Source organism: Phlebotomus argentipes, unplaced genomic scaffold (assembly GCF_947086385.1).
Source record: "Phlebotomus argentipes unplaced genomic scaffold, Phlebotomus argentipes genome assembly scaffold_18, whole genome shotgun sequence".
Classification (NCBI taxonomy): Eukaryota; Metazoa; Arthropoda; class Insecta; order Diptera; family Psychodidae; genus Phlebotomus; species Phlebotomus argentipes.
In genome coordinates, this window is record NW_026776177.1 from 10,889,995 (window position 1) to 10,912,883 (window position 22,889).

At 38.9% G+C, this 22,889-nt stretch overlaps 2 protein-coding genes across 2 annotated transcripts in view; both read right to left on the minus strand.

Annotated features, from left to right (window-relative positions):
* Positions 1–146: 146 nt before the first annotated feature.
* On the minus strand, positions 147–3,807 carry LOC132260215 (protein kintoun). Its single transcript, XM_059758194.1, has 4 exons — positions 2,822–3,807; positions 1,053–2,752; positions 847–961; positions 147–778 (listed from the first exon to the last, which is right to left on the minus strand). Exons 1-4 carry the CDS (start codon positions 3,110–3,112, stop codon positions 614–616), a joined length of 2,271 nt encoding a protein of 756 aa, XP_059614177.1. The 5' UTR covers positions 3,113–3,807; the 3' UTR covers positions 147–613.
* A 199-nt stretch (positions 3,808–4,006) lies between these two features.
* Positions 4,007–22,889, minus strand: part of LOC132260651 (GTP-binding protein Di-Ras2) — a 33,938-nt gene continuing 15,055 nt past the window's right edge. Inside the window, exons 2-8 of the mRNA XM_059758925.1 lie at positions 11,592–12,199; positions 10,738–10,804; positions 10,576–10,676; positions 10,296–10,405; positions 7,767–7,924; positions 6,388–6,505; positions 4,007–6,309 (exon numbers count right to left, since the gene is read on the minus strand). Coding sequence (XP_059614908.1) covers positions 6,228–6,309; positions 6,388–6,505; positions 7,767–7,924; positions 10,296–10,405; positions 10,576–10,676; positions 10,738–10,804; positions 11,592–11,756 — 801 coding nt within the window. The 5' untranslated portion in view covers positions 11,757–12,199 and the 3' untranslated portion in view covers positions 4,007–6,227. The remainder of the gene's footprint in view (positions 6,310–6,387; positions 6,506–7,766; positions 7,925–10,295; positions 10,406–10,575; positions 10,677–10,737; positions 10,805–11,591; positions 12,200–22,889) is intronic.

A 22,889-nucleotide genomic window follows, 5' to 3' on the forward strand; every position in this document is an offset into this window, starting at 1 on the left:
TGAGAGTGGAAATCTCCAAATCTCTGTCCAGCACAATTCCTCCCAATGACTATAATTTTTTCTCAAGACGCAGTAATTACCTTAATGATGATGATGATGTTTGCAATGTTTTCGTGACTTATAATTTAGTACAAAAAATAGCCATTCAATTGAAAACTCTTTTATTGAGATACACTTGACGTGTTGCTACCTTAAGACTACAAATTCTACTGTTTCCTGACTCGGCAATTTTGCGAGTCTCTACAATTTCTTCGTTAGACAAACAGGTTATAATAGAAATAGTTGAAGATACATTTTTTTCGCGATTAGCACTACAATTAGAGGCAAAAAAATTGAAGAAGAGTCTCTGGTATAAGAACTCAACTTATTCTCAGACGACATTTTTTGCCAGATTTTCTTTTCGTTTCTCACTCATTCTTCAAACGACTACAAAAGTGAATAGTGCAAATAGTTATCTTTCCATCATATTCCTACCATAGCAAACTACATTTTGCATCAAAGTAAACTATCCATAAGAATTGTGTTTGAAATTTTGTGTTGCGACGATTCCCGTGTAAATCGAGATAGAGTAAAATATTGATTTGATCAATGAATCTTATCACAACGTGAAGTTTCACATTTCCAGATTGAAAATCATGCCACTCTTGAACTCCAAATCGGCAGTGTTATCGATTTTCTTTTTCGCTTGGCCGCCTTTCTTTCCCTGTGCCTTCATCTTCGCCCCGGTGTCGAGATCTACTCCGCTGTCGCGACGCACGGAAGCACTTTGCGGCTTTTCCTGCAACAAAGTCAATTTCCACATAAGATTAAAGCACGTTCGGACACAACATCGTGACGCTATCTCACCTTCTCTTCGCACTCTGAATTTTCACTCTCGCTCATCCGTCGACTCTCTTGGGCACGTTTCTTAGCTCTCTTCTTCATGTTTTTCAACCGCCTGCCAAGAATACTTGAGTTTGACCTATAAATAGATAGAGAAATTTATTGAGGCACGAAACACCAAAACATCCTTCTCGAGTGGCCAAGAATCTGATAAGGTTCCTCTCTCTCACCTAAACAATTGCTTTCGAATGACGTCGCTGAATCGCACGGTCTTCTTGCAGCTCTCAGACATTCCCTGCTCCTCTGGGATGCCATCAAAAGACCCCACGCCCAAGTCCACGGACACGGACAGCATCTGATCGTCAACAGAACTCGAGGTGCTCGGATTGTAGCTGCAACTCCTCTTCAGGATGCCCTTGAAGCGGAAGCGCGGACTTCCCTGGTCATCGCCACTCGATTCGGACAAGCTTCTCGATTTCCGCACAGATCTCTCCACTTCATCCTCAAGAGACACCTCAGGGACGCAGAAAGACTCAGACATTGAACGAGGCTTGCGATTCTTCTTCTTCGCGTTCGGCTTTTTACTCTCCTGTGGCTCTTCTGCCGGAGGTTCCTCAGGTATCTTTTCTGGTGGATCGATAACTATCTCCACTTCCTCGTTGTCCACAGATTTGGCCTCTATCCGAAGACTATCATCCTCAATTGAGGGCTTCGGCGATAGCGCTGAAGTGGTGAATTTCAGTGGATAGGGCTTCAGTGCATCAACTGACAGCCCCACAGCGTAGTGGTCACAGGTCTGAAGGTCCTCCATCTCGCATTGGAGGACCACGTTGTTATCCCAGGCCTCAGCGGACGCTTCCAAAATCCGCCCAGAGGGGAATTTTGCCGCAAAAGCATGGTGAGAAGGATAGAATCCACTCCCTATGGATGTGAACTTCACTTGCACCAGCGCCTCGTCCTGCTTCACCTGCACAGAAGCCGGTTCTACATTCTTCACGTTCAAAGTGAAGGCCACCACACCATCCAGGATGTTGCAGGTGAAGCTGGGAAGCGTATAGCCGATGGTGTTGTCAAGGAACTTCTGCTCAAAGACCTCGTCAAATTCGCTGCCCTCAGAGACCGAGGGCGACACAGCTGGGCTCTGCGGCATCGAATCCACTCCGCTGTCCTGCCGCGTGACGTCAATCAGCTGCAAGTGATGCTCCTTGACAACGGGCAGGGTAATCGATAGTCGCCTTGTTGTGGCATCGAATTTCGCCCCGCCCTGGCGCTCTTCCACGTCGTAGGGCAGCGCAATATCGAGTTTGTACTTTGCCGGACGCTCGCAGACCAGCACCACGCGCTTCCTCGTCACGTCAAGAGTCACAGTCTCAGTGGACTTGAGCAGTGGCAACTCCACAGCGATGACCAACTCCTTGGGCACCGTGACGTTGATCTTGGCATCCAATTCATGGGTGAATTCCTGGTAGTTCACGTCGCGACGATGCGTGATGGTGTACTTGGGCGTTGCGTAAGCACCAGGCTTGGGAGTCTGAGGTACAACACGCACTTTAGGCTCTCCGTTAAGGGTTTTCAGGGGTGGGTAAATCGCATCAATAGGGCTCGGCTCACACGAGGGAGCATTTTCACTCTTACGCCTAATCACTGTGGGCTTAGGTGTCCCTTTGAACGCCACTTTGGGGTATTTCACATTAGTCCGATCGAGTTTCACTGAAAAAGCACTCTCCACAGCGTCACACGCGGTCTCCGTGAGGACATCGCGGAAGCGGTTGTTCTTTCCGGCCAAATGGAGGGCGTCCGGATGGAACACCACGTCGTACACCATGCAGGCCGCGCCCTTGTTGTCCACGTCCCGCCGCGGGGGCGCCTGGGTGTGCGGCAGCGTCCAATGGAGACCTCTCTCCCCAGCTGAAGCCCTATACTCGCTCACCTGCAATTGCACACAAGATTTCAGTAAAAGAAGCTCGAGTTTGACTTTACCGCATTTCGCCGCACTCACCGGACGCTGTACTTTTCCACTCTGACACACATTGATGAAGCCCTTCATCTGCCCATCCACAGTCGTCTTCACCACATACCCAGGCTCAGGATTGATGAAGGTGATCTCGATGCCTCGCTCAGCTTCCAATTGGGTCAATTCCTCCTCAAACTTCCTCTTGTTTTCTGGGTCATTCAACTCTTCGCAGTACTCCACAAGCAACTTCCGGAATTCCTCTTGCTGCAGCGCATCCGTGAGCGACTTAATCTCATCCGTGGTGAGATCCAGATCTTCCCATTTCTCCCTGTTCATCTTTAGCACGCAGATTTGTGGCCCGATCTCACCGGTGATGTGAATTTTTCAACTACGCAATTCACCCGTCCGGAAAGTGTCAAAAGAGGAGAGAAAGAGAGTGAGATGCACGAACTGCCGTCGCTCAGCCTCGGCCAGCGGCTGATTAGAAGCCACACACACAGAGGAAAAGTACTGACCGAAATTACCACACAAAATCTTCCTTTTTTTCTTCACAAAGTCTCCTCAGGTGACTTCTCAATGCTTCCTGGCACTTCAAATTATCACGGACAATGCAAATATCTGGATATTTTCTTTTTACAATACAAGAAAAGTCACTCTTCGGAAAAGTTGCCGGTGGTTTTGGAAAAATTCCAACTTGTCTCACTAAACACACAAAATTGGTGCGAGTTTCCCCAATTTCACAACTTAAATACGTCCACAGAGATTTGGGCAACAAATAGGAAGCTGAAGAGTTGAGAATTTGAGATAAAAATGCTTATTTTTGGTGGAATTTTCCGTATCTCGAACACTCTGTTTCTGACGCAATTGCCCACTGAAACAGCTGTCAGGTGCTTTCCTCTTTCGTTCACAGCTATTGATGTCGCTGCAGAGCAATCAATTCCCAATAAGAATTCAACCAGCCTTGCAAGAATCTTCCTATCAGACGATGGGAATACAGTGCCTAGGATTTGATTTTGGCATTACAGTGAGAAAGCGTGATAGGTGAACTGGAGAATTTCGCTATTGTTGTGCTCACGCCTTACTTTGATTTATAGATTATTTTCCTCACATATGATTTTGACTTTCGCGCTGCGGCGCACTTTATCCAGCAAATTGTGGATAAAGCGCTTTCCAGTGAGACTTCCAGGCAGAATTCAAGTTTCGCCAACGGACAAGCAAACTCATCATTTCAATGTCTATTTATTTTCCTTGTTCTCATTGATACATCATTTAAATATTCTTGTAGTACATCAATCCACCACTTCATACGCCATTTCCATTGGGTGCCACCCACTCAACACTCCGCAGCCTTTGTCATCCATGATTTTCTCACCCTCTGAAATGGAGTCTGTTGAGGAGTGCTAATTGCTTTGTCACCCCCTCTTAACGCTTTTCCCACCCTCTTTCACGCAATATCAATGTGATATCTGTTTAGTAGAGATATTATATGATTCATTCAATCTTTGATTCTATAATGCTTGATCCCACAAGTTTATTTCAGAAGGAGATGCTCTCTTCTAGATAAAATTTCGGCTAACACTAATACAGAGATTATGTATGTGATAAGTTTTTCATCTGTTTATGTCCCGTTGACTATAGTAAAATATTTGATTTTTTGTCTGGTTTGCTGGGGGAGAAAAGAGTGCAGATTCGAAAAATTGGTATAACTTTTTTTTTAATCTCTCGTGAGCACATTAAATATCTTAATGTAATCTTTAAAATTCAATTTCAATTAGCTAAATTTTATGACCTAGCACAGTTAAGTTTTTCCTAAGATTCTTTTCACAAATGTCTACAAAAACAGTGATATTCATAGTAGATTTTAGTGATTCATAGTGAGCACCCTGTTTAACACTTTTGAAAGAGATTTTTACCATCAGCCAATTTATTTACTTGACAGGACTTTTTTTCTTGAGGTCGAGAAAGTAGATTTGACCATGATTTTACTGTAAAAACTAAAGAGTTTAAAAGGAAAATTATTGTTAGAATGGCTACAATTAGGACATCATTATTTTTCTCTTCTTTTACAAATATACTTCAACAAGAACAATTATATCCACTACGTCTTTTGAGACGAAAGGTTTTCATTCTCTTCTTTTCAACTTCATCTCAATTCACTCAACAATTCCACAACGTTGAAACCACAATTATGCTTTGTCAAATACTATTTTGTTATTGTGTAAAAAAACAATTTGTTGGTAATTTCTCATGTTTCAATAAAAATCTATCTCAATACAAACTACGTACATCAATATAAGGTACTGAATATTATTTTATAATACTTTCTAAATTATTCATAAAATTCCTTTTCACGCAATTTTGGCAAAATTCCATGAAATATAACCTATCAATTTGATATTTGGACGTCATTTATCTCTTGGATTTCTCTTACTAATTGTAATATTTTCTTTCTTCTTTCTAGTTTCTTTTTAAACGTTATACTGAACAATCTTTATTTCTTCACTATTATTTTATATTTTGTCATATTTATTTTAAATTTGATTATTTTTAAGTTTATTCTGTCTACTTCACTAGTTACACTTGAGATATTTAAAGTTATACAATTGAAATATGTGATTCTGAAAATTATTTTGAGATTATCAATTTTCTCTGGAACAAAAAGTTTTCTTTTTATAATTTGGAATCTCCTAGTGCTTGAACTTTGTGCTGAAATCTAATACTGATCAGATTCTTGATTACTAAAAATCTATAGAGCTCCGGTGAAGAATTCCATGAAAATACTGACATAGTGGAAAATCGTGAAAATGTTGAAGAAACAAAGTTGCATTTCTTGGAGTGAAGAAAAAGTAAAGAGACAAAAAACATGAACATGTCTGCGATACGGAGAAAGAATGAGATTCGAGACAAGTTTTGAAAGTTTGCTGAAGATGTTCGCAGTTAAAATTGAGATAAAAGTCTTTTGCCTTCCAAGAATTTTCCACTTCATCTCCTAACATCGTCTCTAATTACATTTCCCTCCTGCAATCTGTGGAGAATTTTTGTGGAGAATTTTCTGTAAGGGTGCGAGAAAATTAAGATGAAGAGCCTTGGAATGTAAGCAATATTTCACAAAGTTTGGAAAAGTGATCGATGTGAGTTTTTCACGGGAGGTTCAAATGATTAGTTACATTCAATTGATAATTTCTCTGGGATGTAATGCGACTCTCCACTCTGCACTATTAAAGATTATTAAATTCTAATTTGTTGATCACAATTCACTTTGCATCGATATTAAATTTTACATCTCTTTTATCTTTCTTACCAACTAGGATTAAACTTCAAGTAAATTCACTCGTTCTACATGTTTTTCATCAATTCTCTAACCATTAGCGAGCACGTAAACGGAATCAGAAATGAGGTTGAACTTAAGATGAATGGAGTGACTATATTTTTTTCGCCAGTCGCCGGCTATTTACTGCACATTGCAATCCTCTGTGCCGGATGCATTCTGGATTTGCTGTTTTGTCTTCCTCGAAGAGCGTCGTATAAGCGACCTGCCGGAGGAAAAAGGGGAAAGCGAAGCGCTGTGTCAGCATGGAAATGTTTTATGAAAATTGCTGTCAGGGTATTACCTCGATCTAGGCTTTGATTTGGCATCGCTGGAGCTGGAGGAGTCCGTGGATGGAGCTCCGAGAAACGATTGACCTGATTTGTCTGCTCCCAAAGAAGGGCTGCCGACTCTGTGTTTTCCTGGTGTTTGATGAAAACAGGAGATTTTGCATTACACTAATGATTTATTTCTTTCTTATTAAAAATTCAATGAAGAGTAACACGGAAAAAATACAATTTATTGTGGTGAAAATATTATTGAGGGCACGGAAAAGTGCATCAATCAATGGGATTCCATATAAATATAAATTTCCATGGCGCTATATCGAATATAAATAGTCCTTTTTAATCTTTTATACATTCTTGTTAATGCATTCGAGAATGTGCTTTAATGTTGTTAAATATTCAGAGGGTGAATTGTGTGTTAAAAATACACTTTCGAGGCAACTTTATTATTTAAATGTAATATTTGTTAATTAACTACGGACATAAAGCATTGGTATTTGTAAAGGAATTCTAAACACGAATTCCGAGTAACATTGTCAAATATTCAAACAGAATTACTTAAGAATTTCCCTCGTGAAAGGAATTTAGTTGGGAATTTGGCGGAGCTTTTCTCACAACACTTAATTTCATTGGATAATTTGCTCTACAAGTGGGAATTTTTTCTTTTCTTTTCATTGACAATCTCCGTAATTTAAAAGCTCCGTGGCAACACATTTAAATACACGGCAAAGCACATATTTCATTCTGTCCATTGAATTTTAAACCATTTTCATCTCTTCTGCATCTCATAAATTACAATTGTAAATCGAAATAAGAGAAATTGTGCAGTGTTGTCAAACACATAAATTCAAATAACACCCCACCATAAATTAAAGCTCATGCGTTTTATTTTATCTGAAAGACCCCCATCAATGTCCAGATGGCTGGAAATCCCGATTGGGCGTTGAAAAATGAAAGCAAAAGTAATTCTTTGCGCGTGTGACGATAATTTAAATAAATAATTACATTTCCTTTTCAATTCCCGCGCGAGATTCCATTGCTATTGACAATGTTGCGTGATAAAAGCTGTGGATATTGCAGGAGGAAATGATTTTTATACATTTTTCAATAAAATTTCCCAATTTCTTCCAGCATCGTTTCAACTATAATTTTCCGTTTTGTGCTTCTAGGGAATCGACATTGACAGCTTACGCGACACAGTTTTATGTCAGGGAAAATGTTGAATTTTATGAGGGAAATGCTCTATTTGGAGGGTCTGGTGTGTGAATTTGTGCCGATGATGATGAAAAGAGAATCATCACGCACACGACCTTCATTGAGATTGGAATTGAACTGTAATTTCCGGCATTCTCATCAACCCCATGACTTTTCTCTGTTTCTGTCGCCACATCCTCACCTTTGCTGGTGGCACTCACGTACGCAGACGATCTCCGCTTGAGCCCAGAAGTGCTTTCGCCACCCCCAATTGGCATGATTTTCGATATGGAGAGCAGAGATTTGAATAAATCCGTGATATTCGTGTCATCCTTCGCTGAGCACTCCAACACCTTCGCCCTGTGGCAGAGGAGAAGAAAAAGAATTGGATTCGTCAAACAGAATGGGCACTCTCATTAGAGACACATTGACGAATGGCGAATTGGACATTTTTCGCGGATGTGCGTGTCAAAATTTCATAACTTCAAAGCATGGAAAATAATCTATTTAAAATGCACACCTTTTCTTGACAGCGACATGACACCATTGAAAATTGATTATTGAGAGAAAAGAGGAAAAGTCTTACGATTTTTTTCTTTCTCTGTTTATTCATTTAAAGGTCAAATTTTGCATTTTGAGCCTTTTGATAATTTTAAGAAAGTACAGAGTTTATGCTATGATAATATGACTTTCAAATTAATTTGATTATTCTCTGAATCAATATTTTACTCATTCATTTGGGAAGAACAGTGCACATTTTGCAACGAATTTGATGCTCTGAGACCTCTGAGAGCTTTGAAACTTTATATGGCTTGTGTGATTTCCTTTCGTTGCCATTTCGTTTGTGACTGGGAAATGTTGAAACGAATACAAAGGGTATTTATTGTTGACTAGAATGGGAGAACTACAAAAATGATGCACTTTAACATGTGTAGAATCGTGCTTTGAAACATTGCACGAATTTATGCCATGCATTTAACTTCATAAATGTGTAACAATTATGGACATTAGCAACATGACCATCGTAACGAAATAATAATTTAGATTAATCCCACATTGAAATTACTCCTTATTTCTTTTCTTAATCTCTTGGGAAAGAACAAGAGAGAGAGAGAGACAGAATGAAATGAGATTTGTAATTTTCTCGAATCTCTACTATTTGGTAAAAATTTACTCATTCGGAAGTTCATAAAAATGTTTCTGGGTACATAATCATTGATGTTGAATGAAATTTTGAAACTTGTGCGCGAGTAGGAATTAGTTGAATTGAGAGGACTGAGTACTTGCTGATGCTGAGCCTGGAAGTTAACCCGTAAAAAAAGGAAAAGAGCTGGAACGAATGTAATTTGGCAGAATGTCACAATTTTTCGCCCTCAATCTCCCCAGCGAGAAAAGCTTTTATGGAGTTGAATGTTATTTGGGAAATTTCCCCGAGGGTAGTTTTATGAACTTTCAACAGCTGTAACAGTAATTTATATGGGTTTCACCCCCAAACCCCATGGCTATTGTTCCACGTGCATTTTCTCTATGGCGCACCTACACATAATGCATTCCGTTCACCACTGTGGTGATGAATTAAAAATAAAATTAATTGAGAGTGTCATTTTGAGGGATGTATGAAAGCGCAAAAAATACGGCAGAATTCATGTGAGGGGTGTTTCATTACTAATGTTTTGAGTTAATGAGCATTTGCAATACTGATCGTCATGTGTTAGAATGTAGCGCAAAGTAAGAAGCATGAATCATAGAGTGAATTTAAATTACTCTGCTAATACGAAAACTCAGCTCAGGTGAATGATTACCCGCATATTGCTAGTGAATTTTCCCCTTATGCCCGTAATTCCCACGGATTCTTTGCCGCAGTGCGATTCATCTTGTGGATTATCATATAAAAACAAATAGACGGGAAAAGTGTTGGAGTTTACTTAACACAAGACTCAACAAACTTCAGTACATTCTCAGAAAGTTTCTGCCTGAATGACCCAATAGAGCTTTTGGGAACTATACTTTATACATTAAAGGGTGTGTGTGTGTTTTTTTTAAATCCCCATATAAAATGAAAATACATCGCTTATACTTTATGTATGTCAAGCAATATTGCTTCGTACAATTCTCAACAATTCACGAGGATTAAAATGTAAGTATTTGCTCAAAGTAAAGCAAATAAAAGAACGGTGGATCACAAACAGTTTTTCTCTTATTCTTTTGCGCTTTCCTGGATTATTCAGACCACACGCGAATTTAGGGGTGAGTGCGAGGGATAGAGAATAATTCTCCATTCCGTGCAACTTGTGTATTGTTTGCACGAACGGAAAGATGTAATAAAATTTGGAGCATTTCCTCCTTGGCGAAAAATATCCGTTTATTTACACTCTGTCCACGAAAATCTCATTCATCTCTCTCTTTCTCATATGTAGTGAAAGTCAGCATATTGTATCGTTTCTCACTAAGGAAGGAATAGTCATGAAAAGCAGCGCGAGGAATTGCATCATTGCAAGTTGAGAGATACTAAAGGATTTGATGCTTTATGTTCTAGTACAGGTGTTATTTCGCAAGAGATTGCATCGTTAATCAAAGGAAGTGTGAAAAAGAGGAATTCAGTAGCTTTTGTAGGTTTAATCCAATTTACCAAATCACACTTTAATCTATTCCAAATGTGGTGATAAATAATACTGCTTTTCGTTGATGGAAGTCGTGATCCCTTACAAAGCTTGCAAATGGAAAATCTCACCTTAACTTGGGCAGTTCGCAGAAAACCCACTCGGAGACATCCTCAATTTTTACTTCGCGATGTGTCGAAGCCAGATCCAATTTATTGCCGGCTATCACAATCGGAATTTCCTGTACAAACAGAACAGACATGCATGAGGTGTGGTGACAGGGAATGGGCGCCCAATTGATTCAGAAGCTGTGAGCTTCTCACACTTTGCAATTCCCGCATCATTCCACACGTGGCTTCACGTCACGAATGAGAACGAGATTTTCACATTTGCATTTATGGTAAGTCTCACCTGAAAGTCTGCTCTTTGTTCACGAATCTCGTCGAAGCATTGTTTGACACAGCCAAAGCTCGGCGCTGACGTTGTGGCATAGACCAGGAGGAAGGCATTCGCTGCAAAAACATTGGGTCAGTGGCTGCAGGTGGAATAACTCATTATTGGAAGTCACCATACCTGTGGCAATGCACAGACGTCTCATGGCGGGAAATTGCATATCACCCGATGTGTCCAAAATGTCCACCTAAGAGGAAATTATAGTGATTGTGTCGGAATTTGATTATAAATGAGTATTCTAGCATCGTAATTAGCATCATTTAATTCAGTATAATCAGGACATCAATTGAGGATAGAACATTTTCCAATTAAAACTATGCTTTCCGTAACTTCAAATGCAATGAATTTCAAACAGTCACAGAGACATAATTTATGCGAACATAATACGCATAGGGATGATAAGTAAATTTTATTTTAAAGTATTTCGCAGTGTATATAAAAAAGGTAATAAACAACAAGTTTTATAAAATCCGTGATATTTTAAGGTAAATTATATTTTTTTACACATTAAATACTCTGAGATATTGTAAAGTTTTGGATATAAATTGTATTAAAGCTATAACTTTCCGTATTTAGGCCGACTAACACTGTTTGAAATATATTTTCAACAAAATTATATTCTCGTTACTAATGCGCAATGGGGTGGATTTATTGAATCTCTCCAATACGTTTGAACATCGCGGGTAAAATTTTTAATTAAAAAATACAATTATTTTGGCGTTAGTGCTAATTTCCAGAGTCACAGTATATTTTTTTATTCACAAGTTTAATTACCAATTCTACAAATTTTTTAATCAATGACAGAAAAAATTGACTACACTTTGACTCTACAAAGTCATGATTTGATAACTTGGGACGTTGATTGAAGGGGATTGAAAGCAAAATGGACATATTGTGAATCAGCCAGATGGAAAATGAATTTTAACGAATTTACAATATTCGGACGTGATTTGCAAGAAAAATTGGCTACTTGCCTTTAGCGTGACGGCGCCCAAGTCATACTCTCTATTGTAGAGATCCTCAACGGTGGCCCTGTACTTGTCGCTGTACGTCTTGAAGAGGAACCGCTTGACAATACAGCTCTTGCCAACTCCGGCACCGCCCAGAATCACTAGTCTGATCCTTTCGAAATCAGACATCTCGGCAGCTCAGGCAATATTTGACTCCTGTCCACTATTCAACGGCCTTGTAGTCCTTTCGAGTGTTCCGCCCGCTCTATTTGCCCTGGGCCTCGAGTTCGGGGACTAAAGAAAGACGAGATGGCGTGAAGAGAGTGTGAGATTGAGAAGCAGAGAGGAGAAGTCTTGTGGGACACTGTGGACAGCACTAGATTGAGAAGATCCTGGCGTCGTCTCTGGCGGCGTCCCTTTTCGAGTGACTGTCTGACGGTGGGTGAGATAAAAAATTCACCATCCTTCTGCACGGAAACCACAGATGATGGATTAAATTTCCTCTCGTCGCCACCCCCAAATCGCCCCCCACCAATTCAATTTGGTGTGTCTGCGGCAGAATGTTGGTGCTTTTGGCGCCTAATTGTTAGACGCATCTTCTCCACCACACTTAATTGCCTCTTGAGCGATTTCTGCAAATGAACAGAGAATAGGGGTTTATATTGCGGAACATCAGCACCCTGAGTGTATATTTTGCAATATTGCTCCGAGAAAAGTGTGTGCTTTGGGAATTCTCCTCGGTGACTCTTCAAAAAGAAAGGGCGCGTTCAACATTTACAAGCGACTAAATGGTTTGGAAAAGCTCCATTTCTGGGTTCCACCGAAATGAGCGAATAGATATCCTGAGGGCGGTGAGAAGCGCACAAGGAATGGTATTTTTGGATATTTGTTATGTATGTTATTCGAGTACATTTGAAGGTTCGCCCACATTTGCAGTTAGAAATGTATCGCTATCAATCAATATGTTTAATAAAATGAGTAAATATCATATTATGCTCTTCGCTTGACTTTATTTAATGATTGAACGAATTCCAAATTTCCAGGAATTCGTATGCAAATTTGTTTGTTTCTCAGCAGAATAAATTATTGGCGTGTGGAGGATTGAATAATAAATTATGCATATATTACATGAAAATCATTTGCCGGTTCTTTGAGAGTTTCTCTCAAAAAGTACATTATTGAAAAAGTGTGGGCCGTGTCGACTCACGCTTTCTCTTCAATTTCAGTGGCAGAAAATTTTTGAAATTTCACCGGTGAAATTATAGAACTAAATTTAATCTCCAACTATGAAGAATGGTTGTAAGTCACTTCACTCTTCTTCCTAAATGCTGTGAAATTCAAAAACTTGGAATAACTTACACAGAATTCAGAAGCAGACATACTTAAATTTGCAAAATTTATGAATATGACAAGAGTTTCTCTGGAGGTGCAATTGAGACCGAGATGAACATTGTCGTAGCTTCTGACATTCCCCAACATTGACGTGCATCCAACAAAGACCTTTCATATCTCATAATGAGTAAAGTGGAAATGCAGTCAGGCATTCAATACTTCCGCTCATGTTGTGCATTTTGTGCTACTATGAAGATGAGCCCCCCTCCACAATGCCATTTAGACATTCCGCATCTGCACAAAAGATCATTACGAGGTGATATTCAACGCCAAAACAGCTCTTTTTCCTGAGCTCTCAACCATCCGAATGGCCAGAAATAATTTCCTCTCCTCTCTATCTTCACGAATAGGCATTTTCCACCCTCACAGCATTATTTGTATTGCATAAATCTATGGCAACTGATTCCTGAGAGTAACTCGTGTGGAAATTTGTACGCCATAACAGAATTATTTTTGCCAGTTAAACAATGTCCAGCCAAAGCATTGGGATGAAATGGAGAAAAATATCAATTTAGAGGGATTCGCAATTGTTATTCTTTCTCATTCTCGTTGTCAGTCACGTTTTTCGCCCGAACAATCCTTGTCATGTTATTTTTTTTAGGTCCAAGTAGGGTTGCAAAGACTATATAGGCAATGGAGAGAAAATCGGACCCTTGCCGTGTTCACCATATTTCCCTTCCCCCTTTGATACTCCGATGCTGGGCACCAAGATTCTGCGTCTCATTCTTTGTCCGGTGCTTCTGTATTCCCAGAATTAACATCAATCTGTTGCGATGTTTGATTTGAATAAGGTGTGTCCCTCAATCCAGTATAAATCATATTTTATGCTCTCTGCTAAGATGTTACGGCCCTACGTGACCCTCTGGACGTCCCAGTCTCTACATTTTCCCGGAATCATTTCCCCATTGAAGGCCAATATCAAGGACAACATTCACCTTAATGTATTTTTCATGGAGAGCAATTGTCGGTGTCCTTTGCAGGAGTGACCATCAAAAGGGAGCTCCGAGAGCAGAGATTGTGGATTCATTCAGATCCTGGGGAGTGTTTTTTTGTTGTTGTAAAAATTCAAATTTGAATAACATCGTTTGGAAGCAAAATGTTCTGAAATCTTTCTTTGATTGTGAATATTTTACAAAATCTCAATTCTATCTACACTCAAAAGAGGATATTTACCATAATGCTTCGCGTGTCTGGGGACAGAAAACAAGTCGAATCAGATTGACGTGATGTGTAAAGGAAGAAGTCTATTTTTGGGGAAAACATTCACGGGAAATTTTACAATAAATCCATGTTGTATGTTATGTTTTTCTGTGCGATGGATAAATAAGTAACATGTCTTAGTGGTTAGGCACTGTATTAATTAAACTCAAAATGTTATGTATCTTTAAGGTTTCGGGTGAGAGAGGAAATTTGTTCAGTGAGTTTAATCCTTTCATGATATTGAGAAATGTTTTCATCCAAAATTCTGTGCTTAGGAGAAGAGTTTGCTTAAATATTCCCAACGGTATTGAGAAATTTCCAAACAAGAATTTGCAATTTGCAGTATTTGCGTGGATTCTTGGGTATTCATGCTGAGCTCAGATTTCCACCGAATCCCGACGGTTGATTAAACACATTTTTAAGCACATTTCCTCCCCTTCCCCATGCGATGGCAAGGAAATGAGAAAATTGAGTTTTTCAGCGTGAAGGCGAATAGAGCAAAATGAAATAAATGTTCATATCGCAAATCGTTCTATGGTTTGGGTAAATGTATTTCCATTTCATGTCCAATAATGCTGAATGGATTTATGGACATTTATAGCAATTTACTGAGCAATTCTACACGATGGAATGCAAAAAATGACCTCTGCTATCCTTGGACAATTTACAGGGGATATTGAGTTAATAACACCCCATCGTGGTTCGCAAAAGCGTTGCGTGTGCTTTCACCATCACGCAGAGCTTTCGCATATTATCTCAGTTGGGTGCAGGAAACTACTCTCGCACTTGCTGTTTGATTATTATCAATGTTTGTTTTAGAAGTCTAGTAAATAATTTTTATTTCCATTCCCTGCAGGTGATCCACTATCCATGCATACACTGGCGCTAACACGATTGTCGGAATGAAATAACAGAAAAAATTCGGTGTTTTCTTTTATATATTACACGTATGTATAAATCATATGATTGGTCACTTTTTAGTTCAACGGAGAGAAAATAATAGATAGAATTGTGAGTAAATCGATATGGGATTTTCCAAAGAGAAAAACCATGTTATCGCTTGAATATTTTCCCTGTTTCGTCACCCTTATTGTTTTTCCATAGAAAATCATGTTCAAAATCTCTATTTTTAGTGTTGCAGTCCATGTAATGTCGAACTGAAATTTACCATGATAGTGATAAAGATCGTGTTAAATTACCTCTTTGTCTTTGCACTTTTATCCATATATATTCTCCAAATTATTGCACTAAGAAGACCACAGAATTATAGGTTGTGAGTTTCCTATGTCTCAGAGAGTTCTGTAGTCAATACAGTCTGTGTCTGGCTATACACCTAAACTGTAGACCCTTCGCTTAACAACATGCGAAGTTCATCCCCACTTGTTAAGCACCTCAGAGACACAGAGAATGCGGAACAGAAGTGTATTTATTGACGATATCTCATCGCAATATCTGCCGTGTAATGCGATAAAAGGTCTGCAAGACCATCTGCACGTTCTGGATCACGAAAAATTCCAACAATTCTCGCTGGCTCTCGCTCAACTGTGCAATATTCACAGTGGTCTCGTCGCAAATACAATATAGATGTGTATTGTACAAAGCTTGAGGAAAAAATGTCAGTATCTACATAGTACGTAGATTTATTGCACGGACACTTTTTTGCATCCGAACTGAAGGACTTCCCGGGAAGTGGACACAAGTCGTCACGTGAGAACACACACATCCAGACATTCTATTGCAATTTATGTATCGCCAGTCCAATTTGCGCGACCCCATTTTGCAATGAATCTCCTGATAGGATCAATTGCGACTGCAGAGGTCCTCCGAAACGCTTTCTGTGGTGCACCTGTCCCCACAGGCTCATTTGCGTAAGGCGACATGGGAAATTTGTGCACGAAAGTGCAGCGCTCACCCCCGAAAGTCCCCTATGAAATTTTTATTTTTTGCTGTGAGGATTTTTGCATTGAATATGCTAATCGGTGGAATTTGCATTTTCACCGTATGTATTTATGTAGCTAAAATGTAAATCAATTTAATCATCAATTAAACTTCGTTGTAGCTTTGTTTTGAATAAATTCCACTAACATGGAGGCATTTTCCGGGAACGTCTAAATTTAATGCCCTTAAAGTGCATAGTCTGCTGAAATTGTGTGAGGGTGGCTGATAAAGCTCATTATGCTGTGTCTATTCAATTCACTGCTTATGTAAATTCTGACAAAGTCTTAAAGCATTTACAGGTAATTTTTCTCTCCCGTGCGAAAAGACTATGAAAAGACCTTTTATATCGTAATTTGCGAGATCAAAGGGAAGTTCTTTTTGGGTACATTTGGAAGCTTTTTAAAGAAAAGTATGCAAATTGCTGGAACTTCTTTCCAAAGGCTTTGGAATGATAAGACCTTATTTTCTTCTTCACTGAAAAAATATGTTATATTTTATGGTACAACTATGCAAACTTATTACATGGGAAAATAAATTGTTTTATGTTTTTCTTGAATCTCTCTTCTTTGCAGCGTGTACCTAATTTTTTACTAGAGAAATTTTTGCGATAAAAGTCCAAAACAATGTCACTGATTTTATGATGTTAAAGAAGTTGAAAACAGCTTCGATTTGAATTACATTTCTTTATTATTTATTCAGATAATTTCCCAGGATAATCTCAGAAGACGCAAAATGATATTCTCGATGACAATCCAAATTAGATTAATTAAATAAACATTTTAATCGCGCCTCGTGTTGAAGAAGAACTTTAAGCTCTACATCCTTCTTTCTTGAGAATTGCAGAAGCAATTGATTACGAAATTTTCAATTAAACCACATCGCCGATAAAGTGAGCATTAGTGGTGGATAAGGGGATTTGAGAGCGACAATTTAATCTCGTATCTCGCTTCTGTTTGCAATATTGGCTAAATGCTGTGCTAATGAATAGCGCCACTACTCTGCGCATTTTCTCGCCACATGTCGGCATTGTGCGTACTTTTGGAGATTGAATTTAAAAGATTTATCACCGGCTGCAAACTCCTTTAAGGACAATAAGAGCAATTCCCTTGGCACATAAAAGTTTTATGGCACTCCATAAAATCAGGAAAATTATCTATAATGGTTCATGGTGAGTTCCTTGTACTTCCGTCGCTTTTGGTCTTATTTGCCAATTGTGCCACTACTCTTAGACCACCTCTTCCACACCCTTTCACCTGCATTACATATTCAATTCATACGAGGTTCAATTTTTATGTATGGCTGGTATGTGCTGAGGTGTGATATTAAAATGAAGTTGAATTTTTGCTATGCAGCTTGTGATTCAATTTGCATCGAAAAATCCAAGATGCTTTGGAAAGTAGAAAACATATTATGCTCACAGTAGGAAGTTGGAAATGTACTGGAAATATGGGATTTTTAGCTGGATTTATTGAGAAATAAAAGTTTTATGCAAAAACATGACTTTAACAAATATTATGCCCCCTAATACTCAATTAAAATTTATAGTTTTTATCATGAAAAAGTTGGCAACACTTTTTAACATATAAAAGTCAACACAAGTCGGAGAATATGCCTGTGCAGAAAGACTCAATTTCAGCCCTTGTGTAGTATCAGAACTTCACGTTGGCTCTGAACACTCTCTGTCTTGAAAATGCTGGCAGAAAATATCGAGCTTTTTCTCCTCTGGCAAACATCTGCGAGTATGTAGGTATTGATCGTAAAAAACAGAAGGCCCATGATGGGTGGGGCTTATTGCAAAATAATTGAGGGCCTCTCTATAGGCATTTTGCCCCAAAGCTTCACGACGTACCGTTGTATGTAATTTTCATGCTTCACTGGCATGACGAAGTCGCGTAATCCTGTGAGCCTTTTGCTTCAAAGATTTTTCCCTACAGCTGTAGATAAATCATCTCATGGCACTTTTGCATTTTCATACTCGCCATCCAGCTGGGAATTATGAATATCTTGAGCGACTGCGAAGAAGGCACTCCCAAAGTGCCTTATTGCAGTCTGTAAAACTTTATAAATGATACTTTGCATGCACCTCAGAGCTGTATCAGTAGACGCCCTGATGTGAATGTTGCGCCAAGATGGGCAACAATTTGGTGTTTATTTGCCACGAGGATGGCACGAGAGATAGCATGTCATTTGCATTCAAAAGACATTTTAATTTAAATGAACGACAGCTCAAATCCAGGGCAAAAGTGAGATTCCCACTAGATTTGAGGGTGAAAATTTGTCACTCGGGTTAATTTATGAGTGTTAACAGGGGGATTTTCGACAATTACCAGCATTGAGATCTTTATCGCTCACCACTATTCAAATTGCCAACCACCTCATATTTTATTTGCATAGATTACCCAGGGGATTCCAGAATCAATTTACCGCTAATCATATTTAACTTTGTTGGAAAAGTGAGTGGAAATCACAATGGTTGCACGTTGAACCTCAAATCCTGTCAATATATCAACAGCTGCAGCGCAAACTAATCATTTTCGTTAATTGGCTGCCTGGGAACTCATTTCGCTGCCTGACAATGACTGCCTGGAAAGTTTAACGTGTTTAGCATCGCACCTTGCGCGCTTTAGATTAATTCCTGTGGCGCAAGTTTTCGCCTAGAGAATTTAGATAGCTGCAGGTGAAAGTTTAGGACTTGCTGCAGAGAATCTGTGAATTCGTAATAAATTTTAAGGTGATGAGAAGAGGCATAAACTTGCATGTTTGAAACACCTTATTTAGCAAAAAGTTTTCCAAAACTACTCAAGTTTGCACGCCAGAATTGTCATGACTTTAGCCAGAGAGGAGTTGAAATTACAAAATAATTTTGTAACATTGGTAGAAAATGTTGCTATAAAATTTCCGTGCAAATTCCTTTGAATGAGAACAAACAAATGAGAAAAGCTCTTATCGCTTGAGTTTAAGGAAATTGTCGCATGGCAAACAAGAAGTTGAAATTCATTAAATTGCTCTCCATTGTTATTTTCGAGGATGTAATTGAATCTGACAAATTCAAATTTCTACTTGAGAATTCGAAAACAATTTAATTTGACACTTGCCACCAATTTATTCTCTGCTGTGATACATTTTATTAATTTGATAACGTCATACGAAATACAACACTTTGAGAATTAAATATTTAGTGCCTCTGTACAAATGTTGAACCCTAGAGAGAAAGAGGAAAATCTCGGATGGACGATATTGCATTTGTAATTGAAACCAAAAAGCGGGCTGGCAAGTGGGAACTTGATCACTTTTCTTTGGTTTGGGAGTGTAGTGAGAGAAATTTAATTTTCCGAGTCACTTTCCAGTCGACGTAATGTGGGATGGAGAGAAATACGTATAATTGGGAAAGCATTGGGGAATATGCTAATTCTTCGACGTTTTCACGTGAGTGACAGTAAATTTGGAGGCCACCACTGAATGAATCATGAATTTGAATTACTTGTCATTTGTCAACGAAGATATTCATATTCATACACGATTTTTGTGTCTTTGCTGGTTTTGTGGGAAGGATTTTTTGAGTGTGGGAAATAATTACGGCGGAATTATATAGTTGAGTTAATCATCCTGAATTTCATGGAATCTCTGGCAGAATAATGACGTGAAGGATACTTTCACCCATCGCGGCAAGGAGTCTGATCTACGCCAATGAGGAGATATATAATTCTGTCATTAATTAGAGATTGAAAGCACCAGCAGGAACCCAAATATTCTCTCATCTTGCCATAATCATTTGAAGACTGCTAAAATTTCATTTTATTGCCAGTTTCTTTCTTGCGCACATAAACAACGTGAGAACGCCTCAACATTGCCAAAAAGCCTCCCATCCACCCAACGTGTTATGATGAAACGATATACGACGGCAGGTTGTTAAATTAATGGAATTCCCTTGTGCAAACCCACCGTGGGGAGTATTTTCATGCTAAACTTGCGGCAAGGAAGAGTCATCATCTGTGCACGAGGAGTCATAGACCTAAATTTCAGAGTCATTCTCCAGTTAAGCGGGACAATTTTCCGTTCTGGACATACATATGTACACAATCTATATATCTATCCGCATAGTTGGATGGAAGATGATTATCTTTTAGGGATTCACAGATATTGCCATGGAGTTCGATGTGATCTTAGATTTTGATTATTGGTGAGTCAGTACTTAATGAGCATAAATCCATTAATCCAGAAATATGTGCATAATTTATCCTGTGCTTCATGTATAAAAATTTATTTATATACTTTAGACATGACACTCGTGACGCATTTATAAAAGTTAAGCTGAATTCTATTTCTAAATAGATTTTCGGCAAATGATCAAATATTCATCAGGTAAATAAAAGATTTTCTCTATCTGTAAATTCCGCTTCAGGAATCAAGCACATGCCGCATAAGCGTAGCGCCAAAGCTTACCCAGAGGAGCAATCTCTGGGGGGAATGGGACCGAAACAGTGGTCGCAGCTCGTGCAAGCGTCCATGAGGGAAAATTGTAAATTGGTAGCAATAAAAATGGCCAACAGGCATTTTCACTTGTTGTGCATGAATGGGAAATTAAGGAGATTTCCTGCATTAAGGGATGATGCTATTTCTGGCGTCACTTCCCTCACACACACGTCGCTCTGTGTGATGGCAATTTGGCAACATAAATAGCCCAGCCATCATTCTTTTTTGCTGCCATTGAAACTTCTCCAATTCATTTCATCCAATATCAATTCCACAGACAATTTGAATTTCTTTTGCCTCTAATTGGAAAGATGGCGCAAAAAATTCCTCTCGAGCGGCACATATATAATTAAATTTTTTCCTCCTCAATTTTAATTATATCCAGAAAGTGCCTCTGTCCATGAGACAGTGGAATAGGGCAGGCTGAAGGCATTGCTGGAAAGCCTTTTAAATCTGATTGAATTACAAGTGGTGATTTGAGTTGAGAATGTTTCAAAAGTGGCGTCCCTGGAGAGAATCACCCTCGATGTGTTCCCTTTATATCTGATCATTTGAACTCTTGTCCAGGACGAGTAGAGACTCCTTCGGTTGCCAGATTCCAGAGGGATTTTCATTCATCTTGTTAGTGAAAAGATAGGGCAAAAAGGAGGCACTTTCAAGTTATTTTTGTGATAAAGTGGATACGAACGTAAAAGGTGTTTCCAGTCGAGAGTCATTTCACATAGCTTTGCTGGATTGTGCTGAACCCAATTCTTTGTGACTTATTCGTGCCAAAAATGTGGAATTGTGGGTCGGAAGAATAAAGGATTCCCAAATAAAATAAGAGAAAATTGTTGAATTTCTTATCGAGGGGCTGAAAATTCGTTGCAAAGTGATAGTAATTCACCCCCGTGACACATATATTCTCGTAACAATTTATGGTTTTATGTGGTACAATAAACTCAATGAAGTGAGAGAATTCTCTCTAAATGGCCACAATGTATCTCTACAGAAGAGTCCCTAAAATCCCTCGCAGCATCGAACTGCTAAACTCAATGCAATTTTCCATTTGTGAACAAAGTGGAAGAAGAAAAGCTCCGAGAAGCGAACGAAGAAATCCCTAGTGTAAGTAAATGCCTTATTAATTATATATAGAATTCAATACATTGTTCGAGCGTCAATATCTAATAGAAAAATCCTTCACGAGCAACCTTTCCTCCGGATGCTTTCCCATGTTTTTCATCTCAATCGATATTTATCTGCTTTCAGGAATGTCGGGCGAACTCATTGAAATAAAGTTACACGCTTTAACTTCAATTATTGAGATAATATAGCTTCATTTTGAATTTAATTCCTCCGTCCAGTTCGCAATTTCTCCATTTCCTTCCTCTGCTGTTTTTTAATTACCTCTCCTGTGTTGAGAAGGATTCATCAACTGAGTGAAAACCTACACATTTCTTTTCCATCTGCATAGATTGTTTCACCGGCGAGAGAAGTTTTTACCCAGTATTTTAGGTAGATAAACATAAATCGGCGAGCAAATATAAATAAATATACACATAAACAGGGATTGTTTAAGATATTCCAGCAGGAAGTTTTTCCCGTTCAAATGCTCCCCGTTGCCGCCCACAGCATAAATAGTATTGGAAGAAGAATTCTGCCCAGAGAGAAAGTTTCATTAGAATATTGTTTGCCACGCTGAGTACTTACGATTCCGCTTTTCCCATTTGTTTTCCACGCTTTCGCCAGAGATAGGCATAAATATTGCAAGGCCGACATTAAAACTTTCCTCCGCATTTACACCTCAGGAGGTGTGAGCTTTCACACACCCTCAACCATTGATTTTCATCGGGGAAGTTTTAACCACATGGGCTGAACCGTTTCGGCCTCTTTTCAGACAAGACACACATAAAACTCTCTATTGACCCACTTTTGATTATTTTCCGAGTCTCTTGAACTCACAATTTGGCACAATATTGGCTTCAAATTTACGCCTAATAAATCAATTTTTATTGCAGACCATTGCCCTTATGAATAGAGTGGTTTTTGGCAGAAAGCCAATTCTCTGTTGTGGTCGCTTGCAATATAGAAGTTATTGGCAAAGTCACTCATGACTTGAATGTGCAATAGGATGTATTAAGATAAGTCATCACACCACAGTGATAAGCTTTAAAGGACATAAAACATGATAATTCCACTTGACGTTTTTCAGTGTTTCCATTGCCTGAATGAATATTCGATGGAATGAACATTGAGGCCACCTTTCCGGTGAAGTTTTGAAGAACATAAAAATGTACTTCCCAGGTTATATTTCCCCTTCTTGGACACAATTCATCTACA